General features: G+C 41.9%; 1 protein-coding gene across 3 annotated transcripts in view; it reads left to right on the forward strand.

The window, feature by feature from the left end:
• RARA (retinoic acid receptor alpha) overlaps positions 1-22,876 on the forward strand; it is a gene marked incomplete at its 5' end in the record, with an annotated part of 230,072 nt that overhangs the window by 201,128 nt on the left and 6,068 nt on the right. For all 3 annotated transcript variants that reach the window (XM_081343819.1, XM_081343820.1, XM_081343821.1), the window contains 5 exons: positions 4,158-4,299; positions 11,115-11,275; positions 12,288-12,464; positions 13,141-13,345; positions 22,270-22,428. In XM_081343819.1, the coding sequence (XP_081199945.1) occupies positions 4,158-4,299; positions 11,115-11,275; positions 12,288-12,464; positions 13,141-13,345; positions 22,270-22,428 (844 nt within the window). The remainder of the gene's footprint in view (positions 1-4,157; positions 4,300-11,114; positions 11,276-12,287; positions 12,465-13,140; positions 13,346-22,269; positions 22,429-22,876) is intronic.

Here is a 22,876-nt window from a genome sequence, read left to right on the forward strand (position 1 = left end):
AGACACAAAGGCAGCTGGGTGAACTACTTCTGATATGCATGTATATATGTATGTTTGTATGTACACACACATGCACGCACACAGAGAGAGGGAGAGAAATTTAATGCACTAGTAGGGCAATGGAGCATCCATTAAAACGATATATCTGTAAGTGGCAAATGGCCTTTTATGTGTATATATCCTGTATTTAAAATATGCTTAAAAATTATGAAGATTTTCCAGGCTTATTCATTGGTTGTTGTTGCTGACTAAACTGCAGTTTTTCTCCACTGAACTGAGGATTGAGGATTAATGGCATTCGTTTTTAAATTCCACAATTTTTTGGAAGACAGAACAGAAGACTAAATTGCTTCTCAGCACACCATATGTAAAAAGATTTCAGTCTGTAAGAAGGTAGCCTGTGTGTATGAGAGAGAAAATCTTACATAATATGCAAACTCAGCCATTACTATCTTTCTAAATTATCTCTCTGTAATTTTAATTCCAGTTAATTCTGTAACAGATCTAAGATGGGTCAGGAGCTATGACTATTATTCTAGAACAGTGATGGCGAACCTTTTAGAGACCGAGTGCCCAAACTGCAACCCAAACCCCACTTATTTATTGTTGGGTGCAAGGCGGGTGTGGCTCACTGAGTGAGCATGGCTGCACTGGTCATGGCAGACTGGGTGGGTGTGGCCACCTCAATGTTGCTCGTGGGGAAGGATGCCTCTGGGGGCCGGGCATGATTGGGGGAGATCCAGGGGGTCTTTGGCGGGTGGGACGATGGGCAGGAGGCTCGTCCTGTGGGGAGAGGCAAGGCAGGGGTGCCATTTCCATTCAGCATTTCTTGCAGACGTCTCATGACCCAAACAAGGTAACATCAGCAATGCCAGAAGAGAGGAGGTTTGTGGAATGAAGGAGGAGAAGAGGAGAAGGAGGGTGGCTGTGGAGTCTTTGCTTCTCTCTGAGCTTGGTGGCTTTCTTGCAGATGTTTCATGACCTAAATTAGGTAACATCATTAGTTCACTTATTATCCCACTTTGGGTCCTGAAACGTCTGTAAGAAAACCACCATTCCCAAGGACCCTTCATTTTAACTCTTGAGCCAGAAATACTCTCCTTGATTGGCATTCCAGACTGTCTCATTCCTCTTTCCCATGGGGGACATCCCAATGCCCCCATCCTTCCTCCAGTATTTCCTGGACCCTAAAGGCCAATGAAATTTCTTTCAACCACCAGCACTGGCACTCCCGGTTCCTCTAAGCTGCTCCACCACTTCCAGCTTTGCCTACCTCTCGGGGCTTCACCTGGATGCGGCACCACCACCCGTGTTCATGGATTGAGATGCTCCTCCAAAGGGTTAGGGTTAGGGTCCTCTCTCCCGGCGACTCCCCTGACCTTTCATTGCCTCAGCTGCACACAACCCCTCACAACACTGAAATAACCTTCCAGGAGAAAATTCTCCTTTTTTCTTACTCACCTCGGCTGCCCCTCACAAATACCTCACCCTTCACCCACTCCCCTCAGACCCATAACCGCTGCCCCACTCCAGCAGCCCCACTTCAATTGCCGGTGGAGCTGGGTCCCTCGGCTATGGTGGGGGTGATGTTGAAGGCCAGCGGCACCAGTTTCCTTTTGGCCAGCATGGCTGGGGCTCGCATTCTGTAGTGCCTAGTAAGGGACCCGCCTCTGAAGCAGCAGCAGCAGTGGCATCGTCATCACCAGGCTTGGCTGCCCTAAGCGAGGCCGAGGTTGCAAGTGAGGCCTAAACCTCTCAGCCCAACCCTGAGGTAAAAATGCGAATAGGCAAGAGGAGGAGAAGAAGGGAGTGTGGCCAAAGCGTGAGCACGCGAGGGAGAAATTGGGAAAAAACATCTCCCACCAACTCGCCATCCCACCATTGGCTGGGGCTCACCACCATCCACCCACCCATCCTCTCCTCGCGATTAGACGGCTTGCTTGGGAGGTTGAGGGAGGCCGGATAAAAAGACAGGTGAGGCCATAATTTTAGGACCCCTGAGCTACAGCTTTGGTGGCTCGGTAGCTACGTGGGGCTTCCTAGCTGACTAGTTTGCCTCCTTCATGCTGGGAGGGCCTTCAGCTCTGGGCAGCAGCCTAGTGGACCTGCGCAACATGGCTGTTTGCTGCTGGCCATGGCCATTTGCCGCCTTGCATGTCGCACCCAAGGCCGCTGCCATGAGGCTATGGAACAAGCTGGGCAGAGGTAAGGAACCAGTATACCAGTTTCTTACCATCACCCAGCTTGTTCCACGGCCTCATGGCAGCGGCATTGGGCAACAAACAGCCGGTTTGGCGTGATGTGGCTGTTTGCTGCCTCGTGTATTATGCCCAATGCTGCTGCAATGCAGCTCAGCTGAAAGCAGCTGTGGAACAAGTGGGGCAGGTTCTCTCTTCACCTGCCCATTCAACTACAGCTATGGTGGCTTTGTAGGCAGAGCTGCGAAGCTCTGCCTACAATAACCCAGCTGAGGGCCTAAGACTGGGACGACTGCGCACATGCCCACAGAGAGGGCTCTGCATGCCTCCTGTGGCATGCGTGCCATAGATTCGCCACCACGGTTCTAGAATGTTGAGGTAGAAGAGAATTAGGCAGGTCTGCTACTGACTTATTAAAGCAGCAGTTGGAGCGCCCGAGGATCGAGGAGGGAGGGCACTGAAGTGGCCCAGGTAAGGAAAGACATCCTCTGAGGCCGCTTTCCGCTCAACCGCATTGCTCTTGCCAATGGCCCAACCGCCCACTTCAGCACCCTCCCTCCCCGGGGCTCCAGGCTGCTTTGGTCAGTCTGCCAGCCCCCACCTCAACACCCTGCCCACCGTCACCCAGCACAGCCACCCCAGGGCTGCAGGGGCAGACCCCACCCTCCCACCATCATGCAGGGTAAGGTTGCCATGCCCGCCCCCACCCAGATGCCCTCGCCTCCCCCAAGTGTTTTTTTTACTAACCTGCCTTTCAGCTGCATTCCGTTTTTCTGTTCGCTTCTCAGCCTTCGCTGTGTGTGGGACTATCAGTTAAAAAAATAGTTCCATCAGAATTTCTAACTTCTGGGCCCATAGCATTTGGGGGAGGCGAGGACATCTGGGCGGGGGTGGGGACGGCAACCTTACCAAGTGCTGCTTCGGTAGGTGTCTGGCAGGGGGAGGAAGCAACTGGTCTACCACCATGCTAGCGCTGCCACGTTGCATCTCTACCCCATGCACAGGCCCCACCCCAGCCCTCGCCTGAAGCGAAAACATTTTATAAAACCCAGCTGAGGACCTAGGACTGGGACGACTGCGCACATGCCCACATGTCTGCATGCCTCCTGGGGCACGCGTGCCATAGATTCGCCACCACGGTTCTAGAATGTTGAGGTAGAAGAGAATTAGGCAGGTCTGCTACTGACTTATTATTATTTATTTTCATCTGCAATATCAAATAAAAGTATTAACCTATTTTATTGAGAAAAAATATATGCACTGTACTATCTGGACAGTGAAAATGCTATGGGCCCAGAATGTAATTTAACTTTGCCATCTTGTTGAATCTAAGCAGGTTTTGGATGACACATAATACAAGGACCTCATATTACTGTATTTTCATTGTATTTGTATTAATGGTTGTTTTTTTCACAAATCAAAGCAAAAATACAATTGTTCGTTTTTATTCTGGCTACTATGGACTGTTTATTTTGTATTTTTATTACTGATTTTTGCTGCATATTTTTTTTACTCCTGATAGCCACCTAGGGTCAGTTTGAGATGGGAGACCATATAAATTGAATGAATGAACTGACAAATATTATGCTGTCTTGAATACATTGACAAACATAATAGATAATTCAGTGTGCTACATGCCATTGTTGATTTCCGATCCCATTTTAATACCTAAAATCTCAAAACATTATACCAATTTTTGAAATGGTTGAATTGCCACATTTTTAATACTGTTAGCTAAATCTGCCCAGAAATGTTAGTAGCAAGTGACATAATTGTCTAAAGACTAGCATTAAAGTTATAGTTAATTCTGAATTGGAGACATTGTGATTTTTTTTAATGCTACACCTGCTCTCAGGGAGCAGGGATACGAGAAGAAGCCAAGCCATATGTTTCCATACCATGGGAGAGAGAGAGAGTTGATTTGCTCACGCCATTCTTTTTCTTCTCTGAACTCTACAGGGCTTTTTCCGTCGTAGTATCCAGAAGAACATGGTATATACCTGTCACCGGGACAAGAACTGTATCATCAACAAAGTAACCCGGAACCGCTGTCAGTACTGCCGCCTACAGAAGTGCTTTGAAGTTGGCATGTCCAAAGAATGTGAGTGAGTTGTGAAGAGAAGAAAAATATGGGTGGCCAAGTTGTTGGCCATTAATATTTTGTTATAATAGCAAATTTCAAATGTCCATCCATATGAAGACCAAGACTTAAATCTCAGTTATCCATTAGAAGCCACTGTTTGGTAAGGCATTTTCAAATTATAATTCAAGTCAAAATGCTGTATAAAATCCCCAGCTATATAGAATTCTGAAGGTGAGAATGACAATGGTCCTTGAAGGAAAGAAGGCAAAGAACTGACAGAAAGGGAGACGTTGTAAGCAAAGATGAGACAACTGCTGATTCTATAGTATACTGTATATAGAGAAAAAAATTAAGATGAGAGAGGCAAGTCATTTAACTACGAAAAAACAGATTTTTTGTTATCACTTATTATGATTATTGTAATGATTACTCAATTTGCAGTCTTACAACAAAAATTAATCCCACCCAATGCTATCTGCAAGTACTAGATTCCAATTCTCATAATTCCCAACTAGCAATTCCACATTAAGGAAATGGTCCCAATAAAGCCAGGGAGCATTAGCTAGGAAAAAGACATTTTCAGGTTCTAACTTTTTTTTTTAACCAGATTTGTATGTTAGGTAGAAGAAATGGACGACTCTTTCCTCCTGTGACTAGTTCTTAACTGAGCTACTCTTCAGAAAGTTTGCATTAGCATATTTTGTCAAATAGCATTCTCTTTCCACTTAAAAAAAGAAGAAACCTGGGAATTTTTCTAGTTTTTCCCCAAAGGCCCGGTGCAGGGGACTTACCCCTCTGCTTTGTTCTAATTATGAGGGTGTTTCCCCGGCAACCATGATTGATGATGTCAGAGATAAATGACGCAGACAGGACCCTCCTGGCATCTGCAGTACTTAGTTGTCATGGCTCCCGACTGTAATGGGGTGGGGGACGGAACCCCAGTTTGCCAGGGTTGGACTGATAAATCCATGGAATGAAAAGAAATGTCTCAGATGTGTAGAGAATCGATGGTTAATTTGGGGCATCCCAAATCCTATTGTCTCTTTTTCCCTGTTCATTCAAAAGTGAGGAGAAGAGGGTGATGGAAAGGGGAATGTGGGCAGACTGTATTCTTTGTGAGTTTGTGTTCTTTTTGGCTTGCTAACAATATAGAACTGTATATTTCAAAGAACTAGGTCTGTCTGTCACAGAGGGTAGAAAAAGTGGGGGTGAGAAGTTGGTTTTGTTCCCCAGATTTTAACAAATAGGGCATGCTACCTGCTGATGAAGCATGTGGCAACAAGGAGACTAAGGACTCCATTATACGCAAGGACTTTCTGAAGTCTCAGTGAGAAAATGGAAACATCCATCTAGGATAGAGCGCTCCACCTTTCTCCTAGGCATTGTGGGGAGAAAGGAGAAATTTCTGGTAGGCAAAAATAAGGTGTGGTAGAGAGTCCAGGAATCGAAAATGTGGACACTTTAACCGAGACTGCTTTTAAGATGTGCCGTGTGCACGTGTGTGTGTGTGTGTGTGTGTGTGTGTGTGTGTGCGCACACACACACACACAAACACAGAGCACAATGTGCTTTTGAATCCCTCCCTTACTCATTTCCCTTGGTGTTCTTCACTTTTTTCATGACAGCTGCTTTTGCTTACCCCACACCCTCTATGCGATGATGGATGCACCATTCCTCCCTCCCCCTTCCTAACTGCCTGTCTGGTCTGCGCTTTATTGAATTTGCCAGGCAGACATGACTGATTTCCGAATTATCCCCCGCCCCCTCCTCCATCAGGCAGGATGGTGATATGTACCAGCATACCCCAAGCAAAAGACACATCTGGCATTCCCTCACCAGTTGTATTAATTTAAAGGAAGATTCTTTTTCCTAGCAAATAAAAGTCAAGAAACCTTGCAGTTTGAAAAAGGTTGTTTTGCTTCCTATACCAGGATATTCTCATATGGTTTCTTTATAAAAAAAAATACACCACACAGAAAACGACAACAACGAACAAGGTTTTGTAATGCTTCCATAAATCCAGCATGCAAAAAAGCAGTGCCTCAAATCTAATACACCTGCTTATTGCTTTTTGTGCCAACAGAACTTAATTTTGTTTTCTGTAGATTAATTTTCATAATTGTAGGAGCTGCGGTCTGAATTTCTTTTGTCTTTTGAAACTTGAAGCTTCACTTATTTTAAAGTTTCTAGGAGGTTAATTGTTTTAAGTTAAAATCTAGAATAAAATATCTAATAATTAGTCAAGAGAAGTAAAATTCTGTTAATTTAGGTTAGCTCCTTCTTACACATCAATTAACAACTCACACTGAATATGATCTAAGAATGTTCTTTTTAGGTTAGCGAACAATAGTAGGTAGGTAGTAAAATGGCAGGTTGAAATAGGCCTTAGGAAGCCCTAATAGAGAGAAAGAAGAAAGTGAGGAATGAGTGGAGCATAACAGACAAGGCAGAGATCATGAGAGCAGGCCAGCTTAGGTTGGAAGGGTTTTTGCCCCATTTTTTCCCCTAACTAAGATAGTTCCCTTGATTCAAAGATGTTTGTATGCATGCATGTATGTATATATGTATGTATTTATTTGACCTACTTTGTTATTGAATTATCAGGTAACTATAATGGACTGAAAGTAATTACTTCTTTCTGTCAGTCAGAAAATTTATTTTGATCATTAAGCAAAAAAAGTACATTCAATAAAACAAACACAACTTCCACAACAACAAGAACAATTAGCAGCCATTTGTGGGCCATGTTTACACATAATATAGCAATATTTTGCTACTTTTAGAGAGATAAATTTATTGTGATTATTTAACAGATAAAAATTATCAGGGTGCCCCATAAATTTAAATAAAAGAGGGGTAATCAGTGGCGGGTCGAATCCCGAGTGCCGCGTAGCAGAGTGAGCGGCTGTTACTCGTCCCAGCTTCTGCCAACCTAGCAGTTCGAAAGCACGTAAAAAATAATGCAAGTAGAAAAATAGGGACCACTACGATGGGAAGGTAACAGCGTTCCGTGCGCCTTTGGCATCTAGTCATGCCGGCCACATGACCACGGAGACGTCCTCGGACAAGCGCTGGCTCTTTGGCTTTGAAACGGAGATGAGCACCGGCCCCTAGAGTCGGAAACGACTAGCACGCATGTGCGGGGGAACCTTTACCTTTACCTTAATCAGTGGTGAATGTCCCTGTAGATCTGACAATACAGAAGGAAGGAACTGTAGTTTCTTTTCTATGGTACCCATATCACAGGGGCAGTATTGGGTTTCATATGGGATTTTCTAGATTTCCCTTCTAGGACAGCTGTGGGGAGAGCATTCAATTAAGCTACTTTAATTTGTATAAATTGATAGAAATACTTCCTCAGTCCTTGGGTTACTGTGTGCTTTGATTGCTGTAATATGTGGGGAAGACCTTGGAAGAAGACTTGACAGCGGCTGCTTTTAATCTTGAGTGCTGAGTCGTGCCTTCTGGCATGGACAATGGATGGCAAATTCATAATCTGGCCAACTGCATTGGGTATTGAACGGCTTCTAGGCTGAATTCTGGAGCCTGTGCACTTTGCGAAGACCTCTTCCATTTATTCCTCCTGGGTCCCTTTGATCTCTTCTGTAGAATGGGGTTATTAATTGTGATGAGAAGCATATTTGATAGTGCTGACATTCTGGAATACCTGTATCTAGTGAATGCATATCAAAGTCTTATTTGGCATCTCAATGTCTTCTTAAAATTTCTGTGTTCTTTAGAATGCTTTTAATGAAATTTGCTGACTTTTATGTTAATAGTTTAGATGGTTATTAAATTTATTTATTTTAGTTCTTTTTCATTTTCTTACAATCAATGTGATAATTGTTATTCGTCAAATGCTGCTTTGGCAATTTGGAATTGAATGAGTAATCAGAATAATTCAAAAATGTTGTGGGAATAAAGAATCTCTCAGGACTAGATAGGGTTATATTTATGTTTGAGATTTCTTTGAACGTATTTGTGCACATGCCTACATATGTATCATAAAATCACATTTTTTCTTTTTTCCACTTATGCTAAGGCATTAAAAATATAACTAAAGGCAAGAGTTATTGAAATAATAATAATAATAATAATAATAATAATAATAATAATAATAATAATAATAATAATTTGGAAGGGACCTTGGAGGTCATCTAGTCCAACCCCCTGCTCAAGCAGGAAACCCTATACCATTTCAGACAAATGGCTGGCCAATCTCTTCTTAAAAACTTCCAGTGTTGGAGCATTCCCCACTTCTGGAGGCAGGTTGTTCCATAAGTATGACATAAATATGATACTTTGGTGGATTGGATGAATTATTTGCTTGTATTCTTGCTGTGGAATAATATGCAAGAGGTATTTTTATTTCCCATGCAATATGACGTTGCAGTATTGTAACTTGTGTTTAGTCCTACTTGGAACACATGGCAACGTGTATTGGTTTGGGGCTAAGAAGGAGTTAGGAGGCATTTAGGTCATCTACAAGAGGTGAAGAAAGCAGTCTGCCGCCCTCTTTGAGTTCTTGGGAACCAACAATCCTAGGGAATATCAGCTGCATGATAGAGAGATCTGCTATAGTCTTGTATTTCCAAGTCTGATTCTTTCTTCCAGAGAAGATGGTGATTAAAAAAAAAATCCATTACTGGCTGAAATTTCTTCTGTTGTATGAATATATTCCGTCCTGGGTTTACTGTTTTGTTTTATATGTTTTGTTCTACCCTTCCTTTACTGAGCTTGCTTCTACACAATATGGGAAATCATTGCAAATTTTCTAGTTAACTAGTATTCAAATTCTAGGAATGCATAATTGTCCTGGGACTTTCCTCCTTTCAGTGTCCCCTTTTAAATGCATATCTTAAATCTCCATTTCAGCACCTTCTTGCAAATGCCCCATAGTCTCTTTTGTTCTCTGACCCCTGCTGCTTTCTATCAACTTGCATTCCCATTTAGTTCTTCTTCCTAACTCAGCATCTTTGTTGTTTTTCCTTCTCTTTGCCTTCTCTCTGCACTCTTTCAGGAATACAGTTTTGTTTTCTTTTTCAGTCAAATTTTAAAGATTTCCAACTATCTGGATAGTATCTCTGTGTTCCTTTCCAGCGGTTACTTATTTATCAGGCAGCTGACATAAGAAAATAAAAGCATAATACATTTAATAACTAACTTTTTAGTTTTCCTTCCTTGTCTCATGCTTGCTATTGAGATTTTCCTTACCAAATCATGATTTTCCACATGTGATAATGTGAAGAGAGATACATGCGCTGGAGCAATTCTGGTTCACAGCTTGTGACCTAAGCCCATATTTACATTATAGAAAAAAGCAAGCACAAGAACAAAAACAGTCTGGGATTCTGGTAAAACTTAAATTCATCATGAGCCACCCAGAATGGTATTCCTCTATTTTTGCCTTCCCTGATGTAGGAAATGACCCAGGCTGAGCCCAAGGGAGGGTCAAATGTGTCATCAGTTTCAAGTCCCTTCACAGTCACAAAAGATTTAAGTCCAGCCCGCCTGAATTCTGTTGACTCTTAGGTAAAGGTAAAGGTAAAGGTTCCCCCGCACATGTGTGCTAGTCGTTTCCGACTCTAGGGGCCGGTGCTCATCTCCGTTTCATAGCCGAAGAGCCAGCGCTTGTCCGAGGACATCTCCGTGGTCATGTGGCCGGCATGACTAGACGCCAAAGGCGCACGGAACGCTGTTACCTTCCCACCGTAGTGGTCCCTATTTTTCTACTTGCATTTTTACATGCTTTCGAACTGCTAGGTGGGCAGAAGCTGGGACGAGTAACAGGCGCTCACTCTGCTACGCGGCACTCGGGATTCGACCCGCCAAACTGCCGACCTTCCGATCGACAAGCTCAGCGTCCTAACCCACTGAGCCACCGCGTCTGTTGACTCTTACCTACTGCCAATTTGCTTTGACCATTAGTAGCTTAGATTCTTGTAGAGAGCTTAAGCATACAATAAATGTATGTATTCATTTGAACTGCCTGGGTTTTCCTGATTTTCTGTGCTTCACACCTGACTTGGTACTGAGTAGTTTACAACCTCCATAATTTCCCAAAAATATGACCAGGTATTGTTGAGGAGAAAAGTTTTTATTCCATCTGGAGAGCACCAGGTTGGGAAATGCAGCACTATCTTTTAGCACCTCTTTATTTTTGGAGTTTAAATGAAATCACCTACATTTTGGATAGGAAGCACCACTCATAAAAATTACCTTATTTATTTGAGATTTAATTATATAATAAAAATGAATGTGGGGGGTGGGATGAGGTTCACAGAAGATCAGCAATCAGAAACAAAGTAAGAAATATGTATCTTTCTTGACAAGGAAAAATAAAGTTGTATTGGCTATACTGCTGTCTTTTGCAGAAAGGCAGGACACAGCTTCTTTTAGCCAGATCACCTAACCAGTTCTCTCTAGTGCGACTAACTCTGTTTTCAGAATTGATTGTCTGATTCCAGAAATTCCTATAATATCTTAAATTAACTATATCATCATCATCAACAGAGATGTGATGGTGTAGGGGTTAGAATGCAGTATTGCAGGCTAATTCTGCTGACTGCTGATTCCCAGCAGCTCGGCAGTTCGAATCTCACCAGCTCTAGGTTGACTCTAGGTTCCACCCTTCCGAGATTGGTAAAATGAGGACCCAGATTGTGGGGAGAATAGGCTGACTCTGTAAAACTCTTAGAGAGAGCTGTTAAGCATTGTGAAGTGATATATAAGTGTAATGCTACTGTTATCATTTGTATAAATCTGCACGAGGAATGGATTGGTTGCTCATTGAAGCTTCTGATTGTTTATTGTCCCTTTGCTTCCCTTTGCAGCTGTCCGGAATGATAGGAACAAGAAGAAAAAAGACGCTCCAAAACAGGAATGTTCAGAGAGCTACATCATTACACCTGAGGTGGAGGATCTCATTGAGAAAGTGCGCAAGGCTCATCAGGAGACCTTCCCTGCCCTCTGCCAGTTGGGCAAATATACCACAGTGAGTGACCGCCAAGATAAGGGCCAAAGAAGACTGGGTTGGAAAGCTCAGCAGGACAACTTTGTCCAAACTCAGTGTCCTCCAGATGAATTTGCAACCTGTAACTTAAGCCTTTGCAATCCATCAGAGAAATTTGTAAAATAATAGATGATTCAGAATTCAAAGTCTTAGATGTTCTGAACAGAGATATAAACAGTCCTCATTTTGTTAATGAAATTTTATGCTACTATTTAGATTAAACAGTCTATCAAGCTTTCTTGGCTTTCATCAGGCAATTTTCTACATTTTAAAAAATCATTTCTTTAAGCAATAAAGATCAAAAATCACCTTGTCCATTCATTTAGTTGGTATAGAACCTACTAAAGATTACATTCAACACATGTTTTTTGAAAGCAAAAGCAGAGGTCCTCATTTCTGTTGCTAGAATTGGCTTAACTATTCCCATATTATTAAGGATTATTTTTATCAGTTTCTAATTTCATTTTTAATATGTAAGAATTAGTTATGTTATGGCCAGAAGAAAACTACAAAGAACTTTAGACGAATTTTGAGGGAGAATGAGCAGTTTAGAAATGTGATTGATTGATTGATAAAGTGAAAAACTGTTTATTCCATGAGTAGACAAAATATCTGGACCACCAGAAATAACATGGGAAACATTTTTTTTTAAAAAACTACCACTTTAATACATCATGTTAAGCCCTGAGTTAATATAGGCATGGATCATTGAACAAATTCAAGTCAATTTTTTGGACAAGCAGTTTAATTGTGGCTTGTTTAGCCAATTCCTAGTCTGCTTTTTCTCCTTTTTAACTGTTTTTTGTATAGTTACAAAACAAATCAAAATAAAGTCAGGGAACCATCAAAAGAAACTATTGCCTTTCTCGCATCACACAAAGAATTATAATCAATAAGCTAGTAACGAACTCTGGATTCAAGCATAACGGTTTATTGCTGAAAAACTAATCCAGTAATTCTTGTTTGTCAAATGCAATTCCCCTGTCTCCAATAGAACAACAGTTCAGATCAACGGATATCTCTTGACATTGATCTGTGGGACAAATTCAGTGAATTGTCCACAAAGTGCATCATCAAGACGGTTGAATTTGCCAAGCAGTTGCCAGGCTTTACCACGCTCACAATTGCTGACCAGATCACACTCCTCAAAGCTGCCTGCCTTGATATCTTGGTAAGTAGGTGATCCTTTTTCTTTTCAAATAAAGCTCAGCAATAAAAAAAATGAGGAAATGTATAGAATTATGGAGTGAGAGGAGTTAATTAGCACATAAGCCATACTTTCACAGGATCAGCCCAAGGCTAAAGGAGAAAGATATGGTGGTACCCTATCTCCATTTCTTATATATAATCATTATTTGGAGAGCCAATTTGGTCTAGAGGGCAAGGCACCAGATTAGAAATCAAGACATTGATTTGCGTTATAGCCCGCCTTCAGCATGAAAACTGGCTAGCTGTTAGCTACCTTTTCTCATAATCAATGGATCAATACTTGGTTGATAAAAAAGCACAGCCTGCGCTTACAAAAAAACATTAGGAAGAAACAAAAAGTGCTGTCTATCATAATTATGGTGATAAGCTCAGGACAGGTGTTGGGTCATACACAACAATGTCCAGCAGAACAGAGTGGCCAGGATGTTGAGAGTATTGCTTGAAAGGTAGCTATTGTGTCTTCCCAGGGATTTGCCACCTGAAACAAATGACCTACTCTGTTTAACAATATTACAAGTCCTGCAGCTGAATTTTGCAGTAATATATTACACACTAAATGTGATCAATGTTGTAGGTAGAACATAGAAAGGATGGGGGAACAACTGTGATGCATACCTCTAACATATTTTCTATCACAGATCCTTCGGATATGCACACGCTACACACCAGAGCAGGACACCATGACCTTTTCTGATGGCCTGACCCTCAACCGCACTCAGATGCATAATGCAGGCTTTGGACCCCTTACAGACCTGGTCTTTGCATTTGCCAACCAGCTGCTGCCACTTGAGATGGATGATGCTGAAACAGGACTCCTCAGCGCCATCTGCCTCATATGTGGAGGTGAGTGCCATTACTGGGCTAATAAATAATAAATAAGATCAAGATTAAGTTTTGGACATTTGCATATTTTCAGGGCTTTCCTATGGAATGCACAGAGGCATTGACCATTACCTGCCAAAGGCAGAGAGCAAGCTATTCATGCCTATGCAGCTAGGTACCTGGATTTCAGACAGCTAAGAAAAATGTACATTGGATAGCACTCTGATGACAAGTGTCATAATACCTGCTTGGACCTACTGTTTCTATGTGTAGCAGCTCCTGAGTAAATATGAAAACTCTGTAAACTCCAACCACTGTCAAAATTGACCCAGAACTAATTTTAGGTAGTTCCTAATAGTATTAATATTCAGTTTTATTCCTTTTTCTTGCTTTTGTGTCTGTAAATCTTTGGAATTCTCTTCCACCATGCCACTGTTGCTACAAAATGCAGTGGTGTTAATATATACAATCTAGGCTTCTTAATATGTTGTCTCTTATATTAGCATTTCTCATTTTCATGCTGTCTGGAGAATTCTGGAAGTTGAAGTTCACACTTCTTAAAGTTCTGAGGTTGCGAAACATAGGCTTGCATGATGTTTGCCTACTGTACTTGGGTATGAAAGTAGTAGTCCAACAGTAAGGAGCACATCAAATTAGGGAAAAATGAGAGATATCTATTCTATATGCTAAACAGCCAAGTACAGTTGTACCTTGGCTCTCGACTGTTTTGAAACTCATCAAATTTGGTACTCAACGCATGGCTCAACTACATTCTCTTTTCTCTTATGAGAAAAGTTTGTTTGGTATTGATCGTTGTTGGTACTCATTGAACCTCCTGGAGCCAATGATGAGAACCAATGTAGCTAGTTCTCATTGGGAAAGAATGTGAGCTTTCTTATTTTGAAGTAAGGGATTTCATTGTTCCTGTATTATAAAATCTTTGCTGCTTACAAACAAAATGAATTTTCAGTCATATAAACCTCTAACCACAACCTACATTCCAAAGTACCATACCATCTCTTTGAAGTTTGTTTTGATTGATTGATTGATTAATCCAAGTTTCTAATTGTTTCTTTCAATGCAGACCTTCAATCAAAATAATGCATGGGAAGAAAAAATGACAGATTAAAAAAGATTAATAAATAGATAAATGTCAGACAAATATATACTGACCTTTTAAAAAGAAAAAAAAATCAATCAGCAAAATTGTTAAAGACAAATAACAGTAGTAGAAACAAAGCCTATTAAGAAGGTATCAGCAAAACAAATGACCAAAAGTGTATATGTATGATTTATTATTTAAATTTATTATGGCCACCCAACTCCAATGTAGTGTAGGCTTGCAATTCAGATTAGAACATAGAACATAGAATCATAGGGCTGGCAGGGACCTTGGAAGTCTTTCAAGTCCAACCCCTTGCTTAAGGCAAGAGATCTTATTCTACGCCGGTCAAATGGTTGTTTTGCTATTTTTGAAATCTCCAATGATGATGGCACACCCACAACTCCAGGAGAAGGATTGATTAATTGTTCTCACTCTCCTTTCTTCTGACAGAATAATAGAGTTGGAAGTCCAATTCCCTCTTCAGGTAGGAAGGTGTATATCTCTTCAGACAAGTGGTTGTCCAATCTCTTCTTAACAACTTCCAGTATTGGAACAGTCAGTTAGTTCCATTGATTAACTGTTGTAACTGTCATGAAATTTTTCCTTAGTTCTAGATTGTTTCTCTCCTTGGTTAGTTTCCATCCATTGCTTCTTGTCCTGCCGTCAGGTGCTTTGGAGAATAGATTGACCCCCTCTTTTTGTGGCAGCCCCTTAGATATTGGAACACTGTCTTCTTGCCTTATTTGATATTTCTATTCAACACTTCAAGAACCAAAATAAACAACAAAAGGGACAAAAGACAAAAGCCTTGACTCCTTCTGGATATCACATGGTTCAACCATAATTGGAGCCTTCTGAGGCATATGTATCAACTTGAATCCTTGAATAAAGTTCTTGCCAAAGTTCATATCTTCCAGAATTTTAATGTGAAAAAAGGCCAATTCAAATTATTAAAAATTTTCTCTGCATCTAGGATTAATGTGGCTTGTTTTACGCTATGTTGTAATATTCTTACATTCAATACAGTTCTCATATCTTTTAATTATTTTAGATAAAAATCCACATTGAATGAAGTGAATAAAATCTTGTAAAATCATTTTAAATCTATAGGTTAAATAATTAATGCGAATAGTTTATAATTATTCAGTAAGGTAATTTGGTCTGTAATTTTTAGTAGAGGTTAAGTCTTGTCCTTCCTTTGGTAACGAAATTGCCCTCCTTCCAGGATTCTGGGACAGCATCTCCCTGAAAATAGATATCTTTCTCTTTTAAGGGTTCATTAACTCCAAACAACAAAATTTTCTCTGTCTCTTTCTTTTTCAAGACCATTTTTTTCCTTGTTTTGTGATTTCATCCTCATTCATTCTCTATATCATCAGACTGCTTACTCATACGTTTTTCATACTGTTCATTTAGCTTCTGTATTCAATCCAGATTAATTACCCCAACTTTTTAAAATAACTGATTTCCATTGTATTCAATTTACTTTTATGTTTCTTCTGAGATATCCAACTCTTGCTTTCATGTAACAATGTGGGAAGAAGCAGTTTGATATTGGCATGCACTGGATTATAATTTGTAGCTGTCACCAGCCAATGGATTCCTGCTTTCCTGCACACCAGTTTGCTTTTTCTGACATATATTTTAGTGCTTTTATTTCTAAATTGCCTGCAGCTTCACTTTTCTACATGTGTTCATCAACTCCGCAAGATTAATCAGCTCTGCTCCACAAGATCAAAGAACGTTCAGTCATATCTATTAAAACCTCCTTTATTTTACATCCATTTTTCTTCCTTAATTCATTCTATTTTTTTAGTTCTTGGTATTTACTACTGTGTTTCCCCGAAAATAAGACCCAACTGAAAAATAAGCCCTAGCATGATGCTCATACCCCCAAAATAAGCCCCACGTATTTCTCCGAAAATAAGACCTAACCGGAAAATAATCCCTAATATGTCTTCTGGAGCAAAAATTAATATAAGACCTGGTCTTATTTTTAGGGAAACATGGTACATTCCAAATTACAATTTCCATATGACAATCAATTATCAATCAAATATTTATTACGATCATGGACTAACATGAGAAGGATGGAATACAATACTTTTAAAAATTAAACATAAAATATACCGTAGTTAGTTAAGATGGATTTTGTATTATGATAGATTTACTTAGCCATATATTAAGTTTTGTGGGGGAGGGGAGATTGTGTTTGCTTAGTGCTTTTAAACCTTTTAATAGATTTTTAAAAAAATATTTTTGTTTTTATATTTTTTAATTTTAAAAATCTTTTTTTAATTATTTTTTTAGCTTTTAAAATTATTATTTGTATTTCACTCTTCTTATGCTAGCTTATGACCGTAATAAAGATTTTATTTATTATCCATATGACACAGTCATGATCAGATAAATTCATAATAGACCTTATGGCTTTGATCACTTTCAGTTTTTACAAATTATTTTTCAGTAGAATAGTGGATGGGTAGTTTTGGTTACCAGCCTTGGTGGTACCTTTGTAACATACCACATTCTCTATTAATAGTAAGGACAGTAATGGTCAATTTTTGCATATCTTGACCAATATGGGACAAGGGTAGCCAGAACCCTGTTTTATTCTCAGGATGCTCACACTATTCTGTGTGTGCTAGGATCTTTAATCTAGAAATTTTCTTGCAAGCCAATACACATTGCCTGCATTGCACCAACCAGGGAGTATATGTAGTGCCTTGATATGCAGAGTTATACTAATAGACAATTCATGTGATTTATTTGCTTACTAAAATCACAATTGTATGTTAGAGAGTAATAGATTCAGCTTTTTACTGGTACTCATTGTATGTGTACATTTCTAGAAAGAAAGGGAGGGAGGCCAAAAGTAAGTGCGCTGTGTCCTGACCAATAGCACCACCAGGTGGTTAGAACTAAAAAAAATCTGTAATGATAATTGGTATTTTGTAAAACTTTTGATAAATGAGATGTGATGTGGGAATTGCCTGTATCCATTTATTCTAATTCCTTCAAATACTAATACTATTGACTGAAAAGATAGAGGAAATGTGTTCATAATATCATGTGTTCATCTCAAACTGAAGCATGTGTTCGAATGGTGCGGGAGTATGAATGAATTTACAGAAAAAAAATGCAGTCTACAGGAACCATTTGCGCTTCAGTTTAAGATGCAGACAACACAGAATCATCCCCAACAGCCTGCATCTGTCTTCAGCAGTGAAGGGACATAGGGCTGAAAACATCCTGTAGATAAACCTCCAAATGGTCTCAACGGCTCTCTAAAAGAATGCAAATGACCAGCTGTCCTCAAGGAATACAACTCTTTTCCATTCCCCACCATCCAGTCAGAGCTGAAGAAGCTGCTTGGATGAGAAGCGAAATGTCTTCAAAGAAAAACAAGAAAGTCCAATTGCCTCGTGAAAAAGCACCTTTGGGACTTTGCTTAATGGTACTTACGACCAATCCTCAAAATTCCAGCCATCATAAAGTCCCCACAATCATGTAATCACAGGTGTTTTGCAACCAGTTTGCACATAATGACAGTTGCAGTGTTCCATGGCCATGCTATCACTTTTTAAAGCCTTCCCATAAGCAAGGTCAATATTTGGGAAAGTTGCAAGTAGCTCTGGAAAATCCCTCCTGCATGCATGCTGCAGTACCCCATTTTCACCAACTCGTGCATGGCTTGTGCTGGCCCTCCAAGACCTGTGCTTGCTTCCCCCCAGCCCCTCAGTACTGCCATGCTCTTTCCATGGGATTCCCACCCCTTCTCATTAAGCAACTTACATATTTTAGTGTTATGATGCAACAAGGTTTATCAGGATTGTCATTGCTAAGCAATACACTCATGTGGCAATGCGCTTTAAGATTAAGATAAGATAAGATAACCTTTATTGTCATTTTTTACTGTGGGCACAATGACACACATCAAAAATGAAATTTAGTTGCCTGCTCTCAAAGTGAACACACACATGACACACATATAAACATACTATATACAACATATGTATAGACCTAAGTAAAGGTAAAGGTTCCCCCGCACATGCGTGCTAGTCGTTTCCGACTCTAGGGGCCGGTGCTCATCTCCGTTTCAAAGCCGAAGAGCCAGCGCTTGTCCGAGGACGTCTCCGTGGTCATGTGGCCGGCATGACTAGACGCCAAAGGCGCACGGAACACTGTTACCTTCCCACCGTAGTGGTCCCTATTTTTCTACTTGCATTTTTACGTGCTTTCGAACTGCTAGGTTGGCAGAAGCTGGGACAAGTAACAGGTGCTCACTCTGTTACGCGGCACTTGGGATTCGACCCGCCAAACTGCCGACCTTCTGATCGACAAGCTCAGCGTCCTAACCCACTGAGCCTAGACCCCTACATATACATAACATATGAATATTAAACACTGTCCATCTTTAATGTATAATGGAAGGAGGAAGCTTGAGAGTTCACAAGGTTTATACTGTATGGAACGAAACTGGCTGAAACTGGATGTTCTGCTGCGGATACCACGAAGCCTCCTCCCTGAAGGTTACAAGGAAAACAGGTTGTGAAGAGGATGTGTAGTGTCCCAGATAACCTTACGGACCCTGTTCAAGCAACGCTTCTGTGCTATGTCCTCGATGGGAGGGAGGGAACTGCCAATGATCTTTTCAGCCATCCTCACCACTCTCTGCACCACCTTCCTGTCTGAAGCAGTGATGCTTCCAAACCAGACTGTGATGCTGTATGACAGGATGCTCTCGATTGTCCCCCTGTAGAAAGTGGTAAGGAATATGTGCTTTTCTCATGCAACGCAGAAAATGCAGGTGCTGCTATGCCCGCTTCACCAGTGTCTCGCTGTTGAGTGACCAAGCCAGCCTACTTGTTAACTGCATACCCAGGAAATTGATGCTGGTAACCCTCTCCACAGGTGAATCATTAATGCACAGAGAAGTATGGCTCTGCCTGCCTTTTCTGAAATCGACAATGATTTCTTTGGTTTTTCCAGTATTTAAAACTAGGCTGTTTTCCTTACATCAGTTCACCAACCCCTCAACCTTCTTGCGGTAAGAACCCTCATTGTCATCATAAGGCCCACTACTGTTGTATCATCTGCAAACTTCACAATATGGTTGGTGGCAAACCTAGCACAACAGTCATGGGTCAACAGGGTGAACAGCAGCGGACTTAGGACACAGCCCTGAGAACCTGTGCTCAAGAAAATCGTATTAGAGATATTTGTTCCAACTCGCACATATTGTGGCCTGTTGATAAGAAAATCAAGAATCCAGTTGCTCAAAGGAGTGTTTAAACCTAAAAGGCCCAGTTTGTCTACTAGATGCTGGGGAATGATTGTGTTAAACGCCAAACTGAAGTCAGCGAACAACAAACGCACATGAGTTTTTCTTTCCTCTAAGTGCTTCAAGCTCAGATGGAGAACAGAAGAAATAGCATCCTCCCTAGAGCAATTTGGTCAGTAAGCAAACTGAAGCGGGTCAAATGCTGGCGGGAAACTAGATACAATAATGTCCTTTATCAGCTTCTCAAAGCATTTCAAAATGATGGATGTCAGTGCAACCAGACGGTAATCATTGAGGCCTGTAATTGTGGACTTTTTTGGCACTGGCAAGATGATGGCCGTCTTAAAACACGATGGGACCTCTGCCTGCTGAAATGAGAGATTGAAAATATCTGAGAACACAAGCCAGCTCATCTGCCAAGCAATCCTTGTCCCAATTGCTGTTGTAACATGAGGACTCTCTGTTCCTGTGACAAAGCTTTCATTGGATGCTGCCAAACATTTACTTTCACTATGGAAGGTAAAAACATAAATATCATGGGTTTGTTTTTTATTGATATTCCACCTTTATTTTTTATTAATTTAAGTTGCTGAGCCTAGGGCGCCCTTCTCCCACCACCATAACAACCCTGCAAGGTAGGTAATAGAGATTGACTAGGGGGTCTCTGGCGGGTGGGACTGTGGGCAGGAGGCTTGTCCGGCAGGGTGAGGTGAGGCAGGGGGCAGGGCAGGGGTTCCATTGCCACAAGACAAGGCAAGAGGAGGTAAGGGCCAGGGCGACTGCTGCCTGAAGCCATTGGCCCCTGCACACAGTGCTTGGGAGCTAACTGTGTCCATCAGCAGCCACAGCCTGCCGGCCCCTCAGTTTCAGTGTGACGTGGCTGTTTGCCGCCGCCTTGTGCGTTGCACCTAGTGCCGCTGCCATGAGGCCATGGAACAAGCTGGGTGGAGGTAGGGAACCGGTTTCTTACTGCTGCCCGGCTTGTTCTGTGGCCTCATGGCAGCGGCATTGGGCAGGAGGCGGCAAACGGCCAGTTTTGGCATGACGTGGCTGTTTGCCACCTCACATATTGCGTCCAATGCTGCTGCAGTGCAGCTCAGCCGAAAGCAGCCATTGAACAAGTGGGGCAGGTTTCCCACTCACCTGCCCATTCAGCTACAGCTTTAGTGGCTCTGTAGGCAGAGCTGTGAAGTTCTCTTCTCTGTCAGAGAAGAGCCAGCAGGTGGAGCGCTGGAGGCTCGAGGAGGGAGGGTGTTGAAGTGGGCGGTTAGGCCATTGGCAAGAGCAACGCATCTGAGCGGAAATCAGCCTCGGAACAAGTGGGGCAGGTAAGGAAAGAAATCCTTTGCTTCCCCCAGAAATTGCCTTTCTTTCCTTACCTGACTTTCAACCCCGTGCTGTTTCTCCTTCTCAATCTGCTACCGCTGCTGCGTACAAAGAAACGAAGTTTTTTGGGGGGGGGAAAGGTCAATCAATCAATTCCAACTTTACGATCTTTCACGAGAAGCTGGAATTGATTGATTGACCATTTCCCCCCCCCCAAAATAACCTTCCTTTGTCCTTGCAAGGGGTGGCAGCGGATTGCAAAGGAGCAACAGCACAGGGCTGGAAGTCAGGTAAGGAAAGAAAGGCAATTTCTGGGGGAGTGAGGATTTCTTTCCTTACCTGCCCCACTTGTTCCGAGGCTGCTTTCCGCTCAGACGCGTTGCTCTTGCCAATGGCCCAACTCCCCACTTCAGCACCCTCCCTCCCTCCCTGAGCCTCCGGCACTCCGCCTGTTGTTTTGGTCAACCTGCCAGCCCCCTCAACACCCTGCTCACTGCCGCCCAGCATGGCCGCCCTGGGGCTGCAGGGGCTGGGCTGGCATGTGAAGGGCACACGCCCCACCCTCCTGCCACCATGCAGGGTAAGGTTGCCGCCCCCGCCCAGATGTCCTCGCCTCCCCCAAGCCTTTTTTTACTAACCTGCCTTTCAGCTGCATTCCGTTTCTCCGTTCACTTCTCAGCCTTCGCCGCGTGTTTGTGGGACTATCAGTAAAAAAAAAAAGTTCCATCAGACTTTCTAACTTCTTGACATCTCGCAAGAAATTAGAAAGTCTGGTGGAACTTTTTTTTTTACCGAAAGTCCCTCAAACACGCGGCGAAGGCTGAGAAGCGAATGGAGAAACGGAATGCAGCTGGAAGGCAGGTTAGTAAAAAAGAAAAAAAAAACGCTTGGGGAGGCGGGGGCGGGTGTGGCAACCTTACCTTGTGCAGTATTGATGCAGGTTGCTCATGGATGGGATTGAAGGCCTAGGACTGGGGCAACGACAGGTGTGCCCACAGAGAGGGGTCTGTGGGCCACCACCACGGCCCTATAAAGAAAGTGCCGTGGGAACTTTAATGGGATAATGGGAACTGAAGTCAAGCACATCTGGAGGATACCAAGTTCAGAAACACACAAAAGAAACGTTAAGTGATACATTTTAAGGCAAAGACTGTATTACTATAGAGAAGATATGAAAAGTGGAATGTGTTCTATTCCATCTTAATTGTTTCATCTCTCCCTCCTCTCCAGACCGACAAGATCTGGAACAACCAGACCGAGTGGATCAGTTGCAAGAACCATTGTTGGAAGCCCTGAAAATTTATGTGAGGAAGAGGAGACCTAGCAAACCCCATATGTTCCCCAAAATGCTGATGAAGATTACAGATCTACGGAGCATCAGTGCAAAAGGTAAGGACAGAGTTTCAGATCCTGCAAAAAAAAAAAGGTTTTCTTCTTTCTTAAATCTGTAAGGAGCAAAGGTTTAAAAAATGAATTCACAACTAAAAACTTTCTGGTAGGTAGGATCGTGTTAAACGTCATGTTCAGTGATGGGATTCAAATATGTGAACAACCAGTTCTCTGTGTGGATGCCACTTTCGGAAGTCCATTCTGGGCCTGGGCAACAAAAAATTAGCTACCGGTTCAGATGAAGTGGTGCGAACTGGCTGAATCCCACCTCTGGTCATGTTCAAAACTGAAAGGTAATTCTGGGAATACAGTGAGCCTTCTTCAATATATACTGCACTTTTGAAGGTTTTTGAAGCACTGCTTGCCCCCTCAGTATATTCTCTTAAGCTTACTTAGAAAATGCTCAGGTTATGTTTTGTATTGGTAAATCAGCTGTCTTCTCTCCCGC

Source organism: Vipera berus (assembly GCF_964194415.1).
Source record: "Vipera berus genome assembly, chromosome: Z".
Lineage (NCBI taxonomy): Eukaryota > Metazoa > Chordata > Lepidosauria > Squamata > Viperidae > Vipera > Vipera berus.